This window comes from Oryza sativa, chromosome 12 (genome assembly GCF_034140825.1).
Source record: "Oryza sativa Japonica Group chromosome 12, ASM3414082v1".
NCBI classification, from domain to species: Eukaryota; Viridiplantae; Streptophyta; class Magnoliopsida; order Poales; family Poaceae; genus Oryza; species Oryza sativa.
In genome coordinates, this window is record NC_089046.1 from 20,200,850 (window position 1) to 20,226,299 (window position 25,450).

Below are 25,450 nucleotides of genomic sequence, written 5' to 3' on the forward strand. Positions count from 1 at the left end.
GAAGAAAGTGATGTGGAATAAAAGAACTAGTTGATACCCGCGCTTTGCTACAATATATGTGTATGAATGCATTTTATATATTATAGAAATAGTAAATGTATATATTTAAATAATGTGAAAATGATGGTTTGACATTGCTTGTATATTGAGTTATAAAAACACAACGAAATTGTAAATAATAGTATGCCATGTTTGTATGATATTTAAATTTCTTTAGATAATAATTGCTAGTGGATGATGATGTGGTATATCTTATATGTTGAGCTTTAGAAGTTAGTGGACATCAACTCTATAGTAAAATAGGATTCGCAAGGGCTCTTCAAATGCCTAGGATGGCCTCCCTCCCCACCTCGACACCGATGGCGGGCCGCCTTGAACAACCCCCGAGGTCAAGCCTAGGTCGCATCTATCCACCCCACTCCTTAGAGGGGGAGCTTCTTATTTCCGTAGCTTCTTCTAGAACTAAAACCTTTCTAAACAATCCAACGTTTTATCCATACCGTGATACGTTGTCAATCTTAATGGTAAGGAATATGTTTTGTCTGATCATCCAAACTTGCCTTTGCATTTCAACCAAAGGAATTTCATTAGATTTATTTAAATTGCTTGTTGAGTGGTCTTCTGTGGCTGGGTGGTTGTAGCTCCTAGTTGGTAGCATTGGATTTTAGCATTAGCCAAAAAAACATTTGGATAATAACACTATTTATTACTAGTACAACATAAGGCACTAATTAACTGCAATAATTAAGCAGTATGTCTAGCCGTCCGTACAAGGTCATAGATATAAACTAGTTGGCACCCCGCTCCTTGCCACGGGATTTGCTAGTTTTATCGTCAAATAAAATCAATGTTTAAAATGATTAGATGCAACTCTATATATATACAACATAGATGATAATGTGGCTTCATGTATAGCCTCTGTTAGTACAATACAATTCATGTTTTATTTTTTTAAAACATCATTTTGTGTTGGATATATGAGAATTATTTTCATGCGTGATTTGCATATTGTCATAATTAGATAGCATGCACTTCTCTGCTTCATCTCAATCTTATTTCGAAAATGGGTTTAGTTTAATAATACCTAATTATTGTATGTTATCTAATTATTTATAACAAAATAAAACTTACATCTTATGCAATAATTGGAGTTGTATCCATGAAAAAAAAAGATAAGTTAGCATTATCTTTGAGGACCTGAGAGAGAAAAAACATAGTGTTAGGTGCAGAATGGATAATAATGTTACGCATGATTATAAGCTAAAGGAGGTGAATGGATGAGTAATCAAAAATTAATGGATGAGTAGCTTCTTGATCCAACTGCTGATAACTCTATACTAATGTGATCTGTGGCTTAAAATCGTTGATGATGTGGCTTCTTACATGTTTTTCTTTATAGGAGTAAATATATCTTAGTAAGTACCAACTATATATAGGAAGATAGGATAAGTTGGCTAATTAGGAATCATCGTATTCAACACAAAATTATGCAAGGAGAAACATGTGACAATTATTTTGAACCTTGCTAAGCCCACCGCCGCCAGTCTCGAGGGCGAAGGCGGGCGGATCGGCGTGCTACCGGCGCTCCCACTCCCGCTTGCATAAGCCCGCCGCTGCCGCTCCTGAGGGTGGAAGCAGGCAGATCCGCGAGCTGCCGGCGCTCCTGCTCCCGCCAGGCCGTTCCCGGTGACGGAGGCAACTGGATCTATGCGCCGCCGCGCTGTTGCTCCCGAGGACGGGAGGCGATGGATCCGCACGCCGCCGTCCTTCCCACCCGCACCTGACCGCTCCAGAGGACAGAGGCTGCCGGATCCGCACGCCGCCGTCGCTTCCGAGGATGGGGGGCGGCGGATCTGTGCGCCGCCGTCCTTGCCCCTACACTCTCCCCTTCCCAACGATGCGGGGTATGGAGGTGGAGCAGTGGCGACACAAGGATGGGCAACGGAGAACAGGGAGAGGACGGACGACGTCGGTGGTGACGAGTGGAGGGCGGGCGACAACGAAGGCGACTGGGGGAGTCCTGTGCCGGCACCAGCACTGACCGCAGGGCGCGAGGCGTGGGTGGGGCGATGGCCACGCAGTGGGGAGGTAGGGAACAATCCGTGGCTAGGGTTTAGGGGTAGATGCGGTTGTTTTTCGGAAAAGCCCCTTCGTTTTTTATGTTTACAACACTACCCCTAAAAGCGGAATTTTCTCTTTTTCGCATTGCATTTCTATGAAATAGGAGGGCTTTTCCAGAACAAACAAAACGGAGTGGGAACAGGTACAAGGACGTATGCGATATTTCGTGAAAACTCAAGGACTTTTTTTTTTTGCAAAATAGCCTATTAATGAAACCGGTTCCAACCCGCAGTGGAGACTGGCGCGCATGCACACCCCCACAGCGCCCAAATTTTGGATTGATTGGCGCACCATGTACAAGCGGTCACCTGCGCGCGCGCGAGGAGCCGAGGGCATAAAGGAGCGATGTATAAAGCAACGAGATAGCCAAAAAAAAAATTCAAAAAAAGGAGAAAAACAGAGGGTTTAGGCTAGTAATTGGCTGATGATGAGCATGAGTAGAGTATGAGTACGTGTACATAACCTGGACACCCAAAGTAAGTTTACTCTTAAAATTGATTGACAATAGTGCCCAATCTAGGATTTTGAACCTTGCTAAGTAGCAAGGTACACAACCTCACCAGTCACCACCTATCCATCTGGCCACAATGTTGTCTTCTGATGTCTCACTCTACTTTCTGCCATTGTATCCTAGAATCATATTATAAACACTCTCCTTGTGTAAATAATTTTGATTGCCAATGATGGGAATAATTAACTTTTTGCCACTCTTGCGAGTGGTTCTAAATGATTTACCACTGGGCCCACATGTCATAGACACATGAGGGATCACATGTCATAGACAGCGAGTGACAAATCATTAATTGGCACATCTTAAAATTGTCAAATAATTAAATGTGATGAGCTGATGAAACAAGGTACAACTGATCTCAACATAAATGATGACAAAGACACATGTATTAATTACAAATAGATCGAGATGAGAACGTTCCTAGCAAGTATTCACCAGCAAGCGGGCAGTAGTACGCAATGCATGCACACATCCAAACAAGGGGTACAGGAAGAGATATGGCTTAAAAAGCTGAATATAAATTCATATTCCAGATGTAGCAAAGATAAGAGTAGACTGGAAACATCAAATCTTGTAGAGGCACGAGTCTTCCAAATTTCTTCATGCTGACAGATTAATATGTATTAAAAATCCGACTGTAAATTCATAATAATTTTACAGAAACTGAGAAAGCATATGTAATAAACAGTTCGCTTGATATATATACAGAAAGCATCTAAATAAATTATAGAGAACTGTTTTACATATATGCTGCAGTTGAAGTAGGTACCATAACAAATATGATGGCTAGCACATGCTGAATAATAATACTATACATTTCTAAGAGCCCAAGAGAACAGGGTGAAACGGTTTGGAAAGATCAAACATTGCCCAAGGAGAGTGATTGCTTGGCTTACTGTCCGTCAAATCGAACATCTCTAAAGGAACTTCCCTCTAAAACAAAGTATAGTCAATATTTGAAATTGTGCCAAAAAAGGGCATGATTAAGAGATTCTATGGTAAAAGAGTAAAAAGGAAAAACTATCCAAGAATACAAAAGTTGGCATGAAAATATTGCATATCTATCATATTTTGGGGGTAATGTTACAACTATGGATCCGACAAATCTTTGACCACTCAGAACCACCAGACTGGCATTCCCCATGCAACTCATTGCAACAGCCGTTGATGTCAAGGACCCACAGGTTTGGGGGCATCAGTGGGAGCGACTGAAGAAGTGGAGTGTTATGCAGAAGCATGCTTCGTAGAGTGTGCCATTCATGCATATTAGGCAAAGACTTCAACAGTTCCGCGTTGCTTATTTCTATATGCTCTAGGTGAGATCTATTCTGTAACAGCCATTCTAAAGGCAACTCAGCCATTTTTTCTCTCTCTAATATGATAAGTTTTTTCGTAAGGCACAGATTTCTTATTGGGCTTATAGCAAGTAACTGATGGTCATCAATTTCAAGTGTTTCAAGCTTAAGATAAGTACTTTCATCTGATGCTGGAGGAAGCCTTGATGACGTAGTAACCAAGTTGGCACAATGCTCTATCCTCAGTATTTTAAGATGAGAAAGGGCTTCTAGTCCACCCAAGGAAGACAACCTGTTACATTCAATGATTCTAATGCTCTCCAATTTAGACATCCTTTTGAAATCTGATGCATCAGGAAGGGAGATCAACATGTGGCAACAGACCAGGCTTAAGACAGTGAGAACTCTGCAATGTTCCTCTTGTAAGAACCCATTTAGAGAAACCAGAAGATTGCAAGACTCAACATTCAAAATAGAGAGCTGTGACTCCACCAAAGAAACACGTCTTCGCCCCATATGAGTACACATGGTTGGCAGACTTGACATTCCAACTCTATCTATGTCCAAATACCTCAGACTAAAAGGTAAACTGGGTAGCTCTGACAGGCCCAGGCAATTCTTCACAACAAAAGTGATCAGATGAGGAGGCAGAACATCAGGACTGGTGTCTCTGTATCCATACACAACAGTGCTGTAGGATGAACTAGCAATATATTCCAATTTCGGTAGGTTCTTCAAAAACAGATGCTTTAGTGTCCATAGATATCCAAATGGAGGAAGTTTATCCCATTCCACACATCCATCAAGCTTCAGATATACCAAATTGGAAAAATACTTAGATTCCATCCACAATGGAGGTCGTGTGCCGTTATATCCAGAAATAACTAAATGCTTGAGATTACTGTCAGGAACAAGCTTATTAAGGATCCTACCATCACAACTAGCTTGATCAGCACACCATTCCAAAGACAATACCTTCAGATCCGATTTCTTATCCAGTTCAGCATCAGATGCTTCAGTGTGATCAATAACATTTTGGACATCAAGCACAATGACTTTTTGGAGCTTCCTTAAATCCTTCAGCTCAGTTATTTTGTGGCCATCTGTTCTTTTCACACTGAACCCATTCAACTCTCGAAGAGTAGTCAGGCTACCAATCTGAGCGATCCTGGACACTGTAGTTTTAGGAAGATGCAGTTTCTGCAAGTGAGGTAGATTAATACTTATAGATCTACTTTCATTTTCTTTCTCAATCTTTAGGATCTGAAGGACCTCCAGGTGACAGAGCTTAAATAATTTACTTAGATTAGATTCCTTGGTAGCTGACAGATAGATGTACCTCAAGTGCTCAAGCCCAGCAATAGTGTCGTTCATACAAAACCAACCATTTCCGTATAGCTTTAAGAGTCACAAGCTTGTCCTGCCTTCGATTGAATTTTTAAGAGCATTTGCATGTTCTTCCTGGATGGAATTTTCCTTATTTTCTACGACAAGAGTGCGCAGGTACTTGAACTTGGAAATAACATTTATAGTTTCAGCATTTATGCCTTCTACGTACAAGTGTCGCACTGTTAGAGGTATGCCAATTCCATGGTCAGTGGCTTTTAATCTTGAACATTCCCCAATGGAGACAGTGCATGAAAATTCATGCATTCCATCATGCAAGACATAGTAATCTTCAGAAGTATCAACATTCAGTTCTCTGGGTACAAGTGAAAAGAATGATTTTTCCCTAGAGTATTGAAGTACTGTATAGCAATATCTTCCCGGTTATTTATGCCATCCTCTCTTTGCAATATCAGTCCTGAACTCACCCACATCTCAACCATCTCTTCCATCTTGAACTTGTAATGAGGTGGAAATATGCTGCAGTACCGGAAGCAAACCTGCACTTCATTACTCAGGCTTTCGTAACTCAGTCTGAGAACTTTCTTGATTTCAGTGGCAACATCATCAACTTTGTGGATATCGTGATTTAAGATGGTGTTCCATCTGGCATGATCTGTGTTTCCTTGTAGATGCCGGCCAATTGTTCTTGCTAACAAAGGGCATCCTTTGAGTTTTCTGGCAATCTGTTCACCAATCAATTGAAGCTCGAAGCAGTCACTGGGACTCAAGTCACCAAACGCATGATGATTGAAGAGCTTCAGAGTGTTCTCTTGATCTAAACCACCCAGCTCCAAACATTTATATGTATCTGGAGGCATCTGGCCTTCAACAGCATTAGCCACTGGCCTTATTTGGGTCGTGAGCAAGATTTTACCTCCCATTGGGGCATTTTTTCTGATTAGATCTAAAAATTGTTGCCATCGTTCACTTTGTGCATCATCCCGTGCATCGTCTAAGACCAGTAGAAATTTGTCAGTCATAATGGTGTCCAAGCCATCAGCGCTAGCTTTGTACCTGTTGAATGATCCCGAGATCTTCCTCACCAACACTTTAGGATCAAAGATCTTAGATACGTCTGCCCATATGATTTTGTTAGCAAAATGATCTTGAACCTTCTTATCTTGACAGACAAACTGGGCAAGTGTTGTTTTCCCCATACCACCAGCACCAACAATTGCACACAATGAGAGCTTTTGATCTCTAATATTTGGAGTTAGAACACCGAGCCAATCGATTATTGCATCCTTTTCCTTGAGCCGACCAAATATAGTTGTTCTCAACTCTTTTGTGACCTCCTGTATGCTGGCAGAATCTTGGATGTGCGCTTTACCATGAGAGCACGAGCTGGGATATATGGCCGGGAGGGATCTCCCTGCATTGTCAAGGACTGCATCTAAATTCTTGAGTGCATCTTTCAGATTCTCCGTTGCTCTACTGGAGTCAGCAACATGGAATTTCCTGCTGATGCTACTCAAAAGGGATGATAAGCTCACCTTGCTGCGATTATTGGCGCTGCTCTTGAGGTCCAAGAACTCCAGTGTATCGAGCGCATCTTCGGCCTCCTGGATGGCATCCCTGAGCTGCCACACCACCTCAGACAAACTTGGATTGCTCAGTGTCTGCTGCCGATCAACAGCGTAGAGGATCGCTTCAACAAAGGGCAGCTTCTGCTGCAGCCTCTTGCACAGATCCCCGTCGGGAATGCGATCGACAATCTTTTTGACGAGGTAGGTGATGGCCGGCTGCACTACGGCCTTCCCGGCGAAAACAGCTGCAGCTTCCGCCATGCCACGAAGAGATTTGGCTGGAAGAGGATGAGGATCAAACAGTCTTCTCGGATCAAACAGTCTTCTCTCGAGGTCAATGCTCCCTCAGTAATGCGCTGGTTCGGAACTCGGAAAATTCCAAACAGCTCTGCAAATGTAGTTGTTGCTTTCAACCCCATATATACTTAATTCATCAGCATCCACCACTTGGAATAAACAATTTCGACCAAATTGCGAGATACCTGCGATTTTGCTACTATCTACCGGTGGTGATTGATTACTTCCATTGATTGGTGACACAGGTGGAAAATTGGAAAATATCACGAAACAGCGGACGGAGCAACTAGCAAGGCTCGCACACAAGAAAACAGACCCTCCCTAATCACCATCAGGCTATCATAGATCGACTCGTCAATGACGATGGCGAATGCAGCAAAAGCCATGGGGGCCCTTGTGGTGGTCCATAGGTTTGGGGGGGGGGGGGGGGGGGGAAGGATGATGTGCTAACCACCACTTCCCCAGCCGGCCCGCCCCCATGGGCATCCTCTCCGGCTTCGCCCGTGGACCCCAGCTAGACCTAGCCCTAGCCCTAGCCCTAAGTCCAGATCTACGAGCTAAGCTTGTGGCGTACCTGCGCCGGGCCGTACGTCGCCGGCGATGCCAGCCCTCCGGCGGACCGGCCTCCGCGCCGGCGACAACCGGGCGTTCCATCTTCTGGCCTTGGTGCACGCCATGGTCCGCGGTCGTTTATTGCGGTGGGTCCGTCGTGTCGGGCTCGGGCTGTACTGACGACGGTTTGTGTGGGTGTGGCGTTTGTTAAACTAGATGAATGCACCGTGCCGGTTGCTACGGTAAATTAAGCTACATAATATGTTATAAATAACCTGTAATATAATTATTAAAACTAAAATAAATTGATACTTATAAATTTTGAGTGTAAAAATAATTTTTTAAAAAAATTACACAGTACAACACAGATACTCACAACACATACGCACTCACCCCTATGAACATACGCACGCAAACCTTACCCCTATGAGCATCTTTGAAAACTGGGTCGGCAAATCCTGGAGAGATTGACGAAGTCACCACAGACGCCTCGCTGTCGAGATTGCATGGTGTTAAGAAAGAAGAGACAATTTAAATAATAGATCTATCACCCAAAGGTTAGAAATATTTGAGGTGATGTAGCCTAATAAGATAAGAGAGAAATAGCATTAACTAATGTTAAAAAAAATACCGCTATTATTGTTCCAGGAAGATTATATTTTTTTCATAGTTTATATTCAACATTTGACCGTTTTATTTAAAAAAATTTTATGATTAGTATTTTTGCTGTTATTACATAATAAAACATGTATAGTATTTTACGTGTGACTGTTTTTTTAATTTTTTTTCATAAATTTTTTAAATAAAATAAACGATTAAATGTTGGACACGAAAACTCATAACTGCACCTAAAATAAATTAATGGGTAGTAGAAAAGATACTACCAACCTATTTAAAACGGTATACTTAACTATTCTGATGTTATTTTTTTATTTTTCTACTTTACTCTTCTGATGCTATTTTTTTATTATTTTAAATATATACATTCACAACTACTCTCTCCGTAAAAAAAAAAATCCTGACTTTGAATCTGTACGTACACATGATTAGGATTTTTTTGGGTTTTTTTTTTACAGATGGAGTACGTCTCAACTCTTTTTCGAAAAAAAAAAGTTCTCAACTTTACTCTTCTGCTGATGATCATATACTAACCTTAAGACTCAAGGCTGATTAAAAACACACCATGAATTATTATTGCTACAGTAGTTTAGTCATAAAGAAACTACAATACATTGTACAGTAACTGTTATATCCGTTCGCTAATTTTGTGACCGAGGTTAGAACAGTTTACTATTGGGTTACTTTCTTCATTTAAAATATTGCTACTTAGGCCAATTCGGCTGCTACCCTGAGAGAAATTGGCCTGACCTGAGATAAGCTTGGATGTTGTACGTACTATGTTCAGATTTACAGTACTAGAATATGTCACATTTAATACTAGGTTGGTTTTTTATGAGATAGAGAGAGTAGTTGTTTGGTTGCTTCCCTGATGCATATCCTCCCTCGCCTGGCCCGATATCTTCCGGCATGGGATTAGCTTGAGTCAGGCCACCAAAGATAGTCGCCTGAGCCCTAGGCATAGCAGCGTGCTTTAGTTATTATCCTAATCTCGCTCTTAGAGGTCGCAACCAATCGAGTAAAGCCGTCGTCACCACCATCGAATGAAGCCACCATTGCGATGGTGTCTCTCTCGTTGTCGAGTGAAGTAGCAGCCGCCGCTGCCGCTCCCGTCGTCAAGCGAAACCGTTTTTGGAAATATGGTCACAATTCGATATATTTTAATTCAAATTATTAAGATAATAATCATGACTTTAACAGGAAATAAACTAGTGCAATTGTTAAACAGAAGCAACGAACAAATCATGCTTAATATATAATTAGCATAGATATTCACCATAGGGCAATGTATTGAAGACATTGCGACAAACAGAAATTTAGCGAGCATGAACAGTAGTATAGAGAGATTATACCCAGTAAATGTTCCTCCGCTGGATTGTGAGGTAGAATTGCCTCCGTTGATGTTGTCGCCGTTGTTCCCTCCAACTCCGGCGCCATTCCCTCCTACTCCTGGAGTACCATGGCCGGTGGAAGCCATGGCGATACAGAGGAAGCAGAGCAGTCGCGTCGAGACGCTCCCCAAAAACTTGATCGCTCGCCTACCCGTGCAGGTTCTCAAGCGGACGGAGTTTCGGAGGCACCTGCTCGTCCTGGATCTGTTGTGCGCGCAACATATCAGAACCGGGGAAAACAGAGTAGCAGCGCCAGAGCTCTGTCACGGTGGTGGCTTTTTTTATAGCGCAGGAGGGAGCGCTTCTCATCCATTACCGGCGGTGGTGGCTTTTTATAGCGCAGGAGGGAGCGCTTCTCGTCCATTACCGGAGTAACAGTCGCGCCCACAGTCTGTTGAGTCGGATTGAATGGGCGGTGGCGGCATTACCGGAGTAACAGTCGCGCCTGCAGTCTGTTGAGCCGGATTGAATGGGCGGTGGCGGCTTTCTATAGCGCAGGGGGATTGAATGGGCGGTGGCGGCTTTTTATAGCGCAGGAGGGAGCACTTCTCGTCCAGTGGCGGCTTTTTATAGCGCAGGAGGGAGCACTTCTCGTCCATTATCGGAGTAACAGTCGCGCCCGCAGTTACGAGAGAGAGAGCAGCCGCCCACCTCCCACGGCCGGCCAGCGCACGCGTGTGGCAGTCTGCCCACTATCTCAACCGGTCAACAGGGGCTCTTCTCTAGTTCCCAATTTAAGTTGAGATCTCTTCACTTAAATTCCTGAGGTTGTTTTATTACCTCTAATAAATATTTATTGTGGTCTATAGAATTTAATTGAATTAAATCGGGTCTAGCCTATTTATTCCAACAACCGCCGTTTTCTCGTCAGATGACGTCGTCTTCGCTGCTTTGTTGGATCCGGCCGTCGGCACGAAGCATTTACTGCTGGACCTTGTCATCCTTCGATTTTGCTTAGCATGCGAATGGGAGAAAAAAATGGAAGTTTTTCTTGCAGCTATATCGGATTTGGGGATTTCTTAATTTCCTTGTATTCTCCTGCCTTCTTTTCTTGATGCAGATGCGTTGATATGGGGATCTCTTTCCTCCTGTTCTCCTTTCCTTTTCTTTTCTTGATTCACGAAGGATTTTTTTGTGGAAAGTTAGACAGTACAATTATTTTTGTTGGAGAGAAGATGCAGTTACGCTCTAATTTGTTTATTGCCGTAAACACATGCGTTAGGAGTAACCATTTGAAGCATAGTTGCAGTTTGCCCCTCTCAGGCCAGGTAGGCCATCCAAACAAGTTCGTTCTCAGGCTACCTGACCAGGCAAGTACTCATGTGCCTCTCAGGCACACAAATTTATTAGGTATGTTGCTGAGGGCATCAACCAGATAGGCCCTTACCTAGGAGACGATTGAACACTTCCTATAGAACAATGAATCTGAATAGTAGACTAGTGTATAAGAATCACCTACTAGGTAGCAATATTTTGAAACGAAGGTAGCTTTCGATTTGAGGGAATCAAACCGTTTTTACTGAGAAATGCTCAACACCGGGCAACCGGTGCGGGGGGAGCTGGATCAGGCGCTCCCCCCCCACCCTGACGCGCAGTGTCTCCTCTTGGCCCCACCATGTATCTCCACCATATACTCCACTGCAACAAATCACCCACATATTTTAGAAACCCTTTATTAAGGGAATCTAGTGCACTCACAATGTTTCACTATGTATAGATCTAATGTTGCAGTGAACTAAAATATTCCATTGCAACAAATCACCCACATATTTTGGAAACCCTCTATCTCTATTAAGCGAATTCGTTTAATTTTTTGTTCCAAAAAAAATGTTTCACCTAGTGTACTCACAATGTTTCACTATATATAGATCTAATGTTGCATTGAACTGAAACATTCTTTCGCTATTAGCTGAAACATTATTTTTATATAAGGTGAAACAACATCCGATTTAAACGAGTGAAACATTTTCGATAAACAATTCCGATATGCCTGGTATGCCTGGTGGAACATCGTGCAACATTTAAAAATAATTCAATAATAAGCTAATTTTTTTTCGTCAGAATATATCCATGTGTGGTCTTGTTTTGAAGATTTAATTGCAATGAATTTAATGGTGCAATCAGATCATGATTTGGATAAGTAATTTAAGAGAAAAATCAGTTTAAATAGTTTTGCACGTAAATCGGGCGCCCAAGCTGGAGTCGCTTCCGTTTTCACTCCGTCCGTCGCATCCTGTACTAAATCTGAGATAATCCTAATTGGCGCGTACGCACGTGCCGGCCCACACGTCCCATCCTCAGTCATTCTTAGCGCACGCGCTGACGAGATGCGCGTTTATTTTTTTTCGGAATTTTTTTTCTCTATACGCATAAAACTAATTCGGTTAGTTTTAGATAATGATAATAATTAAGTTAAGATTTGTCTTTTTTCCAAAGATCTTTTGAAGTAACAGATTGAAAAGAAATCTATACGTAGAGTCAAATTCTGAAAACTTTCAACCCAGATTTAAAAAATTTCAACCCAAATTTAAAAACTTTCAACCCAGATTTGAAAACTTTCAACCCAAATTTAAAAACTTTCAACCTAGATTTGAAAACTAGATTTGAAAACTTTTTGAAGTTAAATTTTGAAAACTTTCAACTTTTCAACCTAGATTTAAAAACTTTCAAGCCAGATTTGAAAACTTTCAAGTCAAATTTGAAAACTTTTAACTCAAATTTGAAAACTTTCAACTCAAAATGTAAAAATTTTCAACTCAAATTTAAAAACTTTCAATACAAAATTTTAAAACTTTCAAGTCAAGATTTGAAAACTTTCAAGTCAAAATTAAAAACTTTTCAATTCTACATTTGTAAAGAAGTGTGCAAAAGATTGAAAAAAATCGGAAAGAAACGGAGAAAAAAAAGCGCTCAGAGGCAGGAAAAAAAGATGCGAACAGAAAAAAAACGCAAGCCCTTTTTTTACACGGTAAGCGCTAGGGTTAGTAGGGGAAGCCAAAACACGTGCGGCTTCCCGTTCTCGCGCGCGCGCTCAGTAGGAACACCCCTAAATCTGTGGTGCTCTGAAACACGAAAAACAAAAAAAGGTGGCCTTGAATTCAGTACAAATCGAGAATAATGCTACGATGTCCAATGCAACTCCCGTTGCCAGTTCCGTTCATACAAAATTCAAATGCAGCACAACACTCGTATATAGAACAATCAGAAACAATTCAGGCATAGTAATCTTATCTTAATAATGGAACTTTATGTCATGAATTAAGCAGAATTAGTCATGATCACACATATATCATCTGGTGAGTGTATGCTTCCAGGGTCACACTCCAAGATTACAGTCTCTGCAGATGATCACCATCCAATCCAGTCTTGCTCTTCATGGCCTCATATCGAACCCGCTGCTGAGGCCTGTAGGCATCACTCCATAGCCCATTTGGTCTGGCACCCTTGCTGCAATCGGGCTCTGCATGTCAATCTAGCTGTGATCAGTTCAAATGCAACTTAAAATAATGGCATGCTGCCATAAAAAGGTAAAAACTGGATGCTTTGTCCCCAAGCAGTTGCTGGGAGAGTACTCCCTCCATACTCGTAGAGGAGGTCGTTTTAGACAACAACACGGTCTCCAACACACAACTTTGACTTCTTGTTATAAAAATATCTATTATATACTATAAGTCCATTAAACTTCCTACAAACGCTCCTAAACCGCCATGTTGCGCTCGTACAAACGCTCCTAGACCACCACATAGCATTGTTTAATCTCACCGTCGATTTTCACTTAAATTGGTAGACCCGATATTTTAGACCATTAGATTGGATGTATTATTTTCTTAAAGAAACTAATACTTTTCTCATGTTTACTGTGGGCCGGGAAACCAAACAAAAACTCCGTATACGTATCCCATCAAAAAGTATTCCGTAATTACGTACAACTGGAAAAGAAGCTGCGTAATAAAAAAAAAAGTAAACATAGGTACGTAGTGCATTATAAAAAATCGATGGTACATAAATTAGGATTTTCTACAATTTAAAAATAAAATATATTACTCTATAAATTTACGAAAATTAATATAAAAATAAAGTATCCAATCAATGCTCTTTAAACGTTCTATCTTTAAACGCTTTTAGTCCACCACGTGGCACAGTTTATTCTCACCGTCGATTTTTATTTAAATTGGTAGACCTATTATTTTATACTGTTAGATTAGATCTATACTTGCCGTCGATTTTTATTTAAATTGGTGGACCCAATATTTTATACCAATTTAATTAGATCTATATACATCGACATCTACTAAAAAATACACGTAAGTATTCCAGAAAATAACTATCAAAAACTACCAATTAAGTATGTGCATAGTATTCCTGCCAAAAAAGAAAAACAAACGTATGTACGTACTTATGTACTGCCGTTTGCACATCTTTTTTTTTTCCTATTTAGATTAGTTCAAAAGCATACTAATCCCTCCGAACACCCGTGCACGCACATGGGCACGCACACTTCCTCCATCGTCCAATAATCCTCTCTCTCACCTTCCTATATTCTATCTAATATTTTAATTTTTTTTAAAATATTATAAAGAAAACAATTACCCATTAATTTGCATTTAAATATGTAGATCCATAACATTTAACCGGTGAAACCATTAAATCCACATATAAGAAAACACTCTTCTAACTTTAAAGATATACGTACTTTTGCCATTTGCGTGACAACCAAATAACAACAAAACAATAAAAATATACTAAAACCATAATGAATAATAATACACATGTACTATGCTATTTCATGTACTACATTCTAACTTTTAACTATAATTCTGAACAAGCATTAGTCCCGATTCATAGCGAAAAAATATTATATTTTGGGATAGAGGGAATATGTTATTTCGAGTTGTATTCTAATTAGACACATGTCATCGAAAAATCCATGAAAAACATAAATGAATTGAAAAATGTAGATTATATAATAGTTAAATTAGATACGACTTATATTTTTGAAAAAAATAACTCCAACAATAAAAAATACACATATATCAAAATGACACTTCTAAATTTATCATAAATGTACTTTTCATGTATTTTGTGTTTTCTCTATTCATATATTATTGGAAAATTAAAGAACAAATATATTCTTTTGACACCATATTGATGTTCTTTATCTCCTACCTAGCCTTCGTTCCATCTAGCTCATTGGTTGAGCATGTCCAGGGCACACAAATCGATGTAGGTCATTAGCGTAATATTAATTAAGTATTAAATATTATAAACTCAAAAGTGAATTTATTTGATTTTGAAAAAAAAAATTGTATAGAAAATATTTTTCAAATACACACCATTTAGCAATTCAGTAAACGTAGTCACGATAACTAAGTGAGTAGCCAATCAGATAAACGTTTTAGAACTTAACTATAAATATATTACGTATGTACTAAAACTAATATGTAGCATACAATATATAATTTTTCAATAATGTCCCCACTAATTTATCCCTATGTATATAAGTTCTATATACAAACCACTATCCACCAATTGCCAAGTCATATTGCTTACATGGTATCCATGCACAGTGCGTCTAATAATTAGCTGACATCCAATGAACACGTTTGTCATGAAGCACAGAGGATAAAGGACGATACTAATGCTGCTTTTCATTCGTTAGAGTTCAATGAACACGTTTGTCATGAAGCACAGAGGATAAAGGACGATACTAATGCTGCTTTTCATTCGTTAGAGTTGGGAACGTTTCCCGCTGGCACAGAAAACGGAGCAGTTTATTAGCGTATGATTAATTAAGTATTATCCTAAAAAAACTTGAAAAATGGATCGATATGATTTTTTAAAGCAACTTTCCTATAGAATTTTTTTTTGCAAAAAACACACTGTTTAGCTGTTTGAGAAACGTGTGTGCGGAAAATGAGTGAGGAGAGTTGGGAACTCTCAGTTCCAAACTCAGCCTAAGGGCATGTATGAACAAATGATAGGTAAATAGAGAGTGCCACCAAGCCACATCAAATAATAGTTGACTACAAATAGATTGTGAGTATGAGTAATAGCATTCCTACACTCCTACAAATACTCCTAAGGCTGCGTTCGGGAGTGAGGGTTCCCAACCCTCATTACCTGGCACGCAAAACGGAGCAGTATTTAGTGCGTGATTAATTAAGTATTAGCTAATTTTTTCTAAAAATAGATTAATATGATTTTTAAGCAACTTTCGTATATAAACTTTTTGCAAAAAACGCACCGTTTAGTAGTTTGAAAAGCGTACGCACGGAAAACGAGGAGAGGATGGGAATAGCCACTGCCGAACACAGCCTAAGATGCTATGTGACGCTAAATATAAGAAAAAAAGGCAAAACATCTGGTCATCAATTTACACTTAAACCGATGAATCCATTTTCAACCATTAGATTAGATATATTCTAATTCCTTGCTTCTAAAAATCAACTAATCTATCCCTATGTACGTATGCACACAAGAGATATCGAAAAGAAGAAAAAGAGAAGAGTGCATACGATCTGTCCCATCTCGGTAGTTTTCTATTTCTCTCTTTATAGCCCTAAGGTTTTCTTCAAATTATGCATGTATATAGCAACCAGTCCTGGCGATGTTATCAAAGAAGCAACGCCGCTATGGCGCCACTTCATGCCATCCCACCAATTTTCTTGAAAGTATTTTTTTAAATATTGTAAAGGTAATCATAGGCGCTCATATAAACGTGTACATACCCACTCCATGAATACATATATGCATACCCTACCCCATATGAGAGAAATATTTGTTCAAAAAAGGAAAAAAGTAAGTGCGTACGACAGATTACTATTCACTAGAAAAAATATATATATATATACGTACAATCGAAAATGTCATATGGAACCATATAATATCATTTTTAATTATGTCGTTCTCATGTAAATAGCATTAACAATTAGCACAAATAATTTCAACAATATAAATTATTCCTTTGTATATTACCCATAAACATGCATAGGTGAATTAGATGTATAATAAAAGAAAAAAAAATCTTGCGGAGGATGGTGATAGGCGAGTTTACATAAAATTGATACAAAGTGATTTCTGTTTGAATATGATAGTCATTTTTATTTGTATATAAATTCTATGGTCTATTTAACAATATAAATATTTTTTATTTTAGGTTATATGTTAATCTAGGGTTTTTATAATGGATACAGTGAGACATGACCTTTTTTTAGTATTCTTTTTATAAACAATAAATAAATTACCCGCGTATCTGCGCGGGCTTTTTTTCTAGTTTATTGAAAAGTGATATATGTATACTTTTATGAAAGTATTTTTCAAGACAAATCTATTCATATAATTTTTACATTTTCAAACTCAACAACTTAAGAGTTATTCATGATTTATATTCCCAAGGTTTAACTTAAGCATTGTCCTAAACAACTTTCTTTACGAGTTCGGAGGGAGTACATCTCTAGTGGTGAAAAGGAGTAAAGCAAAGCCTCTGCTCGGATATTAATATGCTCTTCTTTTGCATATAACTACCATATTGTAAATGTGTACTGTGGTACTCATATTTCGAACAGAACGAGGATGCAAAAACTTCAGAATATATTATAGATATGTGCTGTAGTACTGAAATTTTGAACAAAATGAATATACAAAAATTCCAGAGTACATTATCGTTATGTTGAAAAAGAGTATAATATCCATTTAGCTTGTGCAAAAGAGGCAGCAAAGAGGACATGCCAGTCTTGATTTGCAGTTTTGCACTAGCTTTTTGATGAAGTACCTGTAAAGTTCATATCATCTGGTGCTACCAGCAACAAGAGTGTAGAGTCTGTTCATTGCATTGATTGCGTTCTGGATATTGCACCTTACCAGAGGCAAGATTGGATCATATTCATATGATGCTACTGACAACATCGCAATGTTTGTAGGAAACTACTCAGCTATTCATGGGTCTTACTCTTTACACAAAGGTTTCCACTGTTCCACATGTTGCACTGGTATTTAGTCTATGACAACAAATCGGGGGGAAGGATTGGTGGTGCTGTCATCAAAATATTGAATCTTATCATCATCGTCGCTTGAATCTACAAAACAAAAGTACATTAAGTATACGGATTTGCTTATGCAGGAGTGTGAAGCATTAACACCCATGACCCACAGGTAGCAGAAGCATCCAAAAGGATTCGGACAAAAAAACATTTCAAGATGAGCTGAATGTTCTCCATCATAGACATGGGGAGGAAGAAGATTAGTTTATTTAGCATGACAATAAGGTCGATATAAAAGTACACATGTTACAGGACACATAGAGTTTCTAAACAAGCAACTGTAAGAAAAGAACCTACTTATAATCCTTTAATAACTGTAATAATTCAGCAAATTTGTTTTTGTATAAAAGATCAGAACAATAAATCCTTATATAAAATTGTTAAGTGCTATAGAATCTTGCACAACAGCGGACGTAGGAACAGGACAAGTGGTATTTCGATAGAGGATGAGGCCAATCAAATAATCCATACTAAACAAAAGATGAGTAAGCACTCAGCATGAGAATGAATTATAATTCTTAGTGATGACTGGTGAGTAAATAACAAATATCTAACTGATCAAAGACACAATAACATAAAGTTAGTTGTTACATGGCAAAGATAAAATTGAGAACAGAAAGAAATGCACCTTCGGAGTAGGCCTTCATATCCACATGAGCAATGTCTTTGATTTTGACCCAGTCTGAACCAACATTAGTTTCATAGCGCTCCAGAAACCTTGGGTCACAGCCCCAGATTGTCAGCTTATTAAGTGAAGCTGGTAGCTGTGGGAGGACCTTAATTGCAGGGGCTCTTTCGATATGCAAGCCCTGTAGTAATTCCAAATTTTCCATCTGAGCAGGTAGGGCCTGCAGATTCTTAGCAACCCCTATCTCGATCAAACGGAGCGAAGAAGCATTCTGTAGCAACCACTCCTCAGGCAAGGACTCCATCGCATGATCATCACCGATGTGCAGCTCCATAGTGTACTTGAGACTCCTTATTGGCTCCACTAGCAACATCGCTTCACGATCAACTTCGAGCTTACGCAGCTTAAAGGAGCAACCAGCTTGTTCAGAATATAAATGATGGATCTTGTCACAACATAGGATTGATAGAACTCTCAAGGATGGAGCAGCTCCAAGACCACCCAAGGATAACAAGTTTTTGCATCTTGCTATGGAAACATCATTCAGATTTTTCAGAGTCCTAAACACTTCCTCTGATGGAAGTTTCTCTATGTTACAGCAGCTGAACAGTGTAAAACTTCTGAGGGATGTGAGGTCTTGCAGTGACATGAGAACTGAATCCTCAATATGACCACATGGATTGATGTCCAACTTCTTGAGTGACATAGGCCACAGGTTGCCTTTGGCCTCAACATTCCTCAGCATTGGGCATGCAACTATTTCTAGGGAAGTCAGGTGATGTAATTCTGTTAAACCATTTGCAGGCAGATGTCTTAGGTTTTCACAATGTCTCACAAGTAATGTCTTGAGGGACTGAAGATATTGCTGCTTCTCCAGAAGACCTTTATCCAGAGAAGTCAAATCTTCACAACATTCAATGTGCAAAAGAACAAGACATGACTTTACTGATGATGACGAGAATGATGATTCACGCGTACCAGTATAACTTTGATGTATCATCGGCAGAACAGCAAGCCCAACATGCTTTATTATTAATTGATGAAGGGTACAAGGTATTGACGGGAGATTTTTCAGGCTAGAGCACCACCGAATGATGAGAGTTTTGAGAAATGGAGGGAGAACATTCTCTGGTTCATTGTTCCCAAATTGCTCCTTTTTCACTGTACCTATGCATTCTAACTGTAAAAGGTGTTCCAACTTGAGATACTTCAGTGAACTTAGCTTCTGAAATGACGGCATGCTCTTCCATTTCATGCAACATTCAAGCTCAAGTGAGACCAAATGGATGAGCGATGGATTCTCAATCCAAATCGGAAGTCGGACTCCACTATATCCATGTATATGCAACTGCTGAATTTCTTTGTTTGGTTCCAGGCTGTCAATGATTTGATGATCAAGATTCTCTGGATCATTCAAGTATTTGTTCCATGACAGAGACAAAAATCTCATCTGTCTCATGTCCTTTATTTTGATATCCATAGACTCTTTACAGTTCCTAACATTTTGGAGATTTCTTAGGCTGAGTCGACATAGGCCAGTTAAATTACTCAGCACACTCATACTGTGACCATCATTTTCAGCAACCCCAATTCCATGTAACTCCTGAAGCGAGGTTAACATCCCAATTTGAAGGATCTTGGATAACATAATATTTTCAGGAACATGGAGACAATGCAATGACTGTAATTTATGTATGTAATTGAAGTATTCTTCTTCATCATTAGTGAAGTAATTGATCTTGAGCACTTGCAGATGATCGAGTCCACGCACATGGTTAATTATAGATCCAACACATGAAAATAAAAAGAGATAACGGAGATGAGTTAGAGTGTTGAGTTCACAAAGTTCAGGTGAAAGGGATGGCCCACGCAGGTATAGCAGACGCAAGTGTCTAGAACACTGCAGAACATATCGGAGAGCAAGTTCAGATTCTTGATCCAGATAGAACTCACTTTGTATGATAAGAGTCCGCAAATACTTCAAACGGGGGATCTGGTTTAAATTGCCACAATGTACAATTGACAAGTGTCTGGTCATCGGCATGACATTCTGGAAATCATCGTTATCTACTCTCGCACATTCACCTTGTGAGACAAATTGTGCCAAGTCATGCATTAAACTATGCAAGACATAATATTCTTTCTGATCTCCATTAGAAGGTTCTGCTTCTAGCATAGGGCAGAAGAATGATTTTTTAACCAATGCATCGAAGTATTGTTCCCCCAAATCAACAGCCGTTTTTCCCGATTGGCTGAGAGGTAACAATTGCCTCCCCACATCAGCATCCCGTTTTTCTGATGAGCTGAGAGATATCAATCGTTTCGCCACATCAAACTCTCTTTCCAGTGGGCTGAGAGGTATCAATCCAGAACCAATCCACATGTTTACCAATTCCAACTTGTCAAATCTGTGTCCCTTTGGAAATATACTGCAATATCTAAAGCAATTTTGTAGCTCCGTAGGTAGACGGTTGTAACTAGTAAAAAGAAAGTCAAATCCCGCTACATACTGCCAGCCTTCTTGAAGTACGGTGTTCCAGTGTTGGGGATTCATATTGCAACTCAACTGTGAAGCAACCATAGCCGTTAGTAGAGGGCATCCACCAATCCGTTTTGCTATCTGTTCACCAATCAATGCGAAATCAGCATAATCTTCAGAACGCCCATCAGAAAGCAAACAAGTTTCAAAGAGCTTGAGATTGTCAACTTCATCAAGTTCACCCAATTTCACACAGTCAGCTTTAACTCCTATGCCATCTTCTGCAATGTCCACTACTGATTGCATTTGAGTCGTCAATAGGATCCTGCTCCCAGGTTTGCAATCTTTTAGAGAATCTGCCATTGATTTCCACTCCTCCAGACTAGTATCATCCCAGGCATCATCCAGAACAAGTAGAAGCTTATTGTCTCTGATATTATCAGTAGCAATCGTGGTCTGCAGCATAGCAAGTCTTCCGGTAATTGATGCCACTATAGCCCTTGTTATTGCTTCTGCACTAAAATTACCATGCAGTGACACCCAGGTACATGAGTCAAAATTCAATCGAACTTTCGAGTCCTCATAAGCAAGACGAGCAAGTTCTGTCTTCCCCATGCCTGCCATACCTACTATTGCAAATATGGAGACAGGATGGTTTATGCTAATAGGTTGAGGCTCTTCAATCAACCACTGCACTATCTGTTGCTGCTCTCTTTCTCTACCAAACAATACCATGCGGTTCTCATTGTATTTGTAATAGAGATTACCACGTGGACTGACAAAACCAATGGATGGGTAGAATGGCGCATCTTTTTCTAACATAACGACAGCATCTTCTAACCGCCGGATAGCAAATTCCAGGCTATTGCCAGAAGGCACAAAATGCTTGTTAAAGTTGTGAAGTATGGGATCACGAACCTCTTGCAGCTTTCTGTGCTCGACATCGTCGATTGCGTCCTCCAGATCCGCAACAGCGCGCAAAAGGTTCGTCTCTCGTGGATGATCAACGGTAAATCGGTACCGCGGATAGCTATGGTCATTTCGTACTACTGAGAGACCCTGCAACAGCTTCTCTTTCCTATCCTGGTTGACGCCATCCATGTAGGAGAAGGCTTTGTCCACCAACGGCATGGCAAGGTTCACCGCCCAATTCACTTGGCAGTGATATACTCCATCATCCATGTCTGAGATGTTGAACTGTTCTTCTGAAGAAAAGAGATGTGGAACTGGAAGAAACCAGAGGATGAGAGGTCAACGGGATGAGGGGCTTCTTGGGGGGGAACGGAAATGAATCGATGGACCCTGTGCTGGCGTACTTGGTGCCATAAGAGCAGAGCAGGTATAATAGCAGACTATTAGCCAGTTATAAATATATTTTAATGAGATAAAAGATAAAGGAGAAGAGCAGCGAGCTACGGATCTATACCCAGCTGCAACACAGACTCCAAGACGCAATGTGTATATAACAGGTGAGGCCATATATTAATAAATGAACTAGGATTTTCGGCGCGCTTCGCGGCGCCTCCCCACCGTTCATTTAGGGCTATAGAGCTAACACAGTATTTTTAGAGTTTTATGGCGAAGGCATTCAAGCAAAGCAAATAGAATTGGAGGATCTTAGTAATAGCAGATGGATATAAAGCTGAAAGGTTAGTATAACAGGGGTAGTCATGCTGCATTGCATGTCCAAGGAGCTCTAGCAGTGAGCAAAACAGAGGATACATAACATATATATATTTTTTTGGTTCTTTTGCAGGTGCAACAAAACTATATAGCCTGCGACTGAGGATGATCAAATGGCTGCTCTTCATGAAGGTGGACTGGAAGCTGTTGCCGTAGCACTGACGGTGCGCCTCCTTCGATTGGGCCATAATCAGAGTCGATCCTGCCGGGCAGCCACTGGAATCTTTTGATAATTGGGAGACGATGCACTTTGTTTTCATACTCTATGAGAGCCTCTGGATTGGCTTCATTTCCACTGGTTGGATCATTGTAGTCAAACAGCTTTTCGATATGAATTAGTATGATAGATAGATCCCCATTTGGTTTCCAATTCAGATCAGTGGATTGTTGCCCTGACTGGTTTGTGTCAATGTTCCACTCTATGATCTTTGGGATAAGATCACAGTTTGTTGTCCATGCCGCCAATCTAAACATTGAAAGATCCTGGATATGGTGCTCTTCATACAGTTCTTCGATTCTGCAACAGTTGTCGAGCAACTCTATTATAGCCTCTTTGTTCCATTGTTCAGGTGGCACTCCTAATGCTAGTATCACCCTTTGACGCAGTGGACTGATGGTACTGTGGAAGTTCATTTTGAAAGGCTGAAATTCAAGCTTTGTTGTTCTGAATGTGTATGTTTTTTGGTTCAGTGCTTTCTCATATTGTTCTTCTTGCTGGTCATGATCCATAAAAATGGCAATATGTATCCGGTGACGGAATGGAAGCAAGGCAAAATCATCAACCTGGCAGTCACAGACAAAACCTAGCATCGCTGATATCTAGGTTGTGGTTGGATTACCAGCTCCATGGACCCTGACAACTATTGCATTCTGGTATATAATGTCGGCTAGTAATTGGGACGTCTCCTTTCTATTGGAAAATTTTGCTGCTGCTAGTGGCCGTTTCTTCACATAGGTCGATGGTTATGTTATTGGCCTAGTAACCTCCCTGTCTTGGTTGTGTTCCATGTTGCTGCAAAAATAAAAGAAAAATATGGCCGTAAATGTGCTTGGCTTGTGCATGTAGGGAAACTGTTCTATCTATAAACAGATCTAATTTCCCTGCCGTTGTATTTACTAATTGATTTGTTGTACCTATGTTTATTTGATAAGATAAGCGAGGAAAGCATAATATATGTGTAGAAATCAGTTTGGAGAATGAGATGCGGTGGCTGTGGTACCTGGTATGGATGAATATCAGAGCAGCAATAGCAATGAGCCGTTCTTCTTCTGCTCAATGTAGTAGATCGCAAGCAAGAACCGAAGGAGGAAGTGAAGCTGGAAAAGAGGATGTGTTCTTGATGGAAGGAGAGAGAGAGAGAGAGGTCTGGCTAAGAGAACGGATAGAGGTAGAAGAAGGTTAAAGAGTGAGGATAGACAGGTTGCTAGGGTGCTAGCTATGTTGTCTTTTCAAAGTCTTTTCAAGAGAAGTGGGCAAGTGAGCAGATAGGGTGTTTATGTTCTCTTCAATGTGCAGCTGGGTTGGCACATATGGTGGTTTGGAGAACGCACTGTGTTGTTTATCGTATATGTGAACGCTTGGTCTAAAAGCTATCGATGTTCGTTTGAAACGTTTGAGCTGTAAAGATTGGATTGAAAACTATGTGGACGTAATTGCGTGGAAACGATATATGGGCACAGAATATCAGCCATGGCAAGCAATTACGGGTTGAGAAAGCTATAATAGTTGGTCTGATCTGCTGGTATTCGGTATTATCAGGATGAATCATGATAATGTAGAATGCCAGCTATATAAATACAGGCCAAAAAATAAGAAGTTTGCTTGCAAAAGGAATAATTCTAGCCTAGTTGGTTTGAGATGCATTCATCCAACATGGGAACAAAAGACTGTAGAGGTATCTTGAAAACATTAGCCAGGCATGTGCTCTGTTCAGCCCGAAGAAGTTTCTTAGAGGAATGCTGGTCTCTATGACAGCAATGCTAATCTTGGTGGCCACATATAGCTGAATATATCCAAAAAAAAAAGGAGCAACGATCTTTGCTGATGCGCTAGGTCTTCTTGATGGCACTAGAAATTTAGGAAAGAACATATGAGAATTGTGCAAAAGGTTTCAAGAATACAACGAAAGATAAGAATAGTAACAATACCTGCTTCCAGCAGCATCATCAGTACCACCAGCATCATTGTCCTTGAACAACTTCTTAGCTGCACCGGTTCCAGGAGATGGTCTGGGCCTTTTTTTGGTGCGAGTTTTTAGATAGGTTACTATACAGACAAATAGCTCATACTTTGAAAGAGAAAGAAATCAAGTGGCTCACCTCTTTTTGTATGCCTTGGAAGTGGTGCTTTTAGCTACAGAATCAGGAGCCTTCTGTGTAAGGCTGAGATGCTCATCATCCTATTTCCCAATATATAGAGTTAGGTTGCGTTTAGTTCAGCACAAAGTTTGGATTTTGGTTGAAATTGGAGATGATGTGACTGAAAAGTTGTGTGTGTATGACAGGTTGATGTGATGGAAAATGACTGAAGTTTGGATCCAAACTTTGGATCTAAACATAGCCTTAGTGTGGGCAGTGAACAATTTGGATGTGCTAGAGAGCTAGGTATAGGATGCACTGACCTGGTCATAGTCTTCATTATCAGCAGCCACATCCTCTCCAGGGGTCTTTGATGCAAACTCATCGTCTATATTCTTATCTTCTTGTGTACCAGTGGATGGGCTAACCAGAGCTAGCTGAGCATCAGTAAACCCTACTGATGGAGTTTCTGTCTCTGTGTGCTGACCAACAGAAACATCCTGAGATGCAGCTGGAGATAGGGCCATGGAAGGTACCACAGAAGATGCCTGGGATCCAGATGGAGACTGTAGAAGAGCCAAGGAATAATTCTGACCTCCTTTAATAATCCTATTCACTTGGAA

At 40.1% G+C, this 25,450-nt stretch overlaps 3 protein-coding genes across 6 annotated transcripts; all 3 read right to left on the bottom strand.

Annotated features, from left to right (window-relative positions):
- Positions 1–2,966: 2,966 nt before the first annotated feature.
- LOC4352327 (putative disease resistance RPP13-like protein 1) lies at positions 2,967–7,869 on the bottom strand. Of its 3 annotated transcripts, none has more exons than XR_010738650.1 (2): positions 7,714–7,869; positions 2,967–3,237 (listed from the first exon to the last, which is right to left on the bottom strand). XR_010738650.1 is itself a non-coding variant. In XM_015765251.3 (2 exons), exon 2 carries the CDS (start codon positions 7,101–7,103, stop codon positions 5,622–5,624), a length of 1,482 nt encoding a protein of 493 aa, XP_015620737.3. In that variant the 5' UTR covers positions 7,104–7,230; positions 7,714–7,869; the 3' UTR covers positions 3,332–5,621. The 3 variants fall into 3 exon arrangements, 1 of the variants encoding a protein (XP_015620737.3); XR_010738651.1 differs by lacking the exon at positions 2,967–3,237 and adding an exon at positions 3,309–3,565; XM_015765251.3 differs by lacking the exon at positions 2,967–3,237 and adding an exon at positions 3,332–7,230.
- On the bottom strand, positions 3,529–5,301 carry LOC136351108 (putative disease resistance protein RGA3). The gene has a single exon (XM_066306574.1). It carries the CDS (start codon positions 5,299–5,301, stop codon positions 3,697–3,699), a length of 1,605 nt encoding a protein of 534 aa, XP_066162671.1. The 3' UTR covers positions 3,529–3,696.
- Positions 7,870–12,782: 4,913 nt separating the features above from the next.
- Positions 12,783–22,132, bottom strand: LOC107276949 (putative disease resistance protein RGA4). 2 transcript variants are annotated; one of them, XR_010738417.1, is made up of 3 exons: positions 18,368–22,132; positions 17,472–17,775; positions 12,783–13,160 (listed from the first exon to the last, which is right to left on the bottom strand). XR_010738417.1 is itself a non-coding variant. In XM_015763470.3 (2 exons), exons 1-2 carry the CDS (start codon positions 22,026–22,028, stop codon positions 17,693–17,695), a joined length of 3,744 nt encoding a protein of 1,247 aa, XP_015618956.1. In that variant the 5' UTR covers positions 22,029–22,132; the 3' UTR covers positions 17,272–17,692. The 2 variants fall into 2 exon arrangements, 1 of the variants encoding a protein (XP_015618956.1); XM_015763470.3 differs by lacking the exon at positions 12,783–13,160 and having other exon boundaries at positions 17,272–17,775.
- Positions 22,133–25,450: the final 3,318 nt, after the last annotated feature.

Coding starts and splice junctions, on each gene's coding strand:
- LOC136351108 (XM_066306574.1), bottom strand. CDS start 5,301: ATGAACGACACTATTGCTGGGCTTGAGCACTTGAGGTACATCTATCTG.
- LOC4352327 (XM_015765251.3), bottom strand. CDS start 7,103: ATGGCGGAAGCTGCAGCTGTTTTCGCCGGGAAGGCCGTAGTGCAGCCG.
- LOC107276949 (XM_015763470.3), bottom strand. CDS start 22,028: ATGGATGATGGAGTATATCACTGCCAAGTGAATTGGGCGGTGAACCTT. Junction 17,776..18,367: donor TATGAAGGCCTACTCCGAAG/GTGCATTTCTTT, acceptor TTTGTTTTGTAG/ATTCAAGCGACGATGATGAT.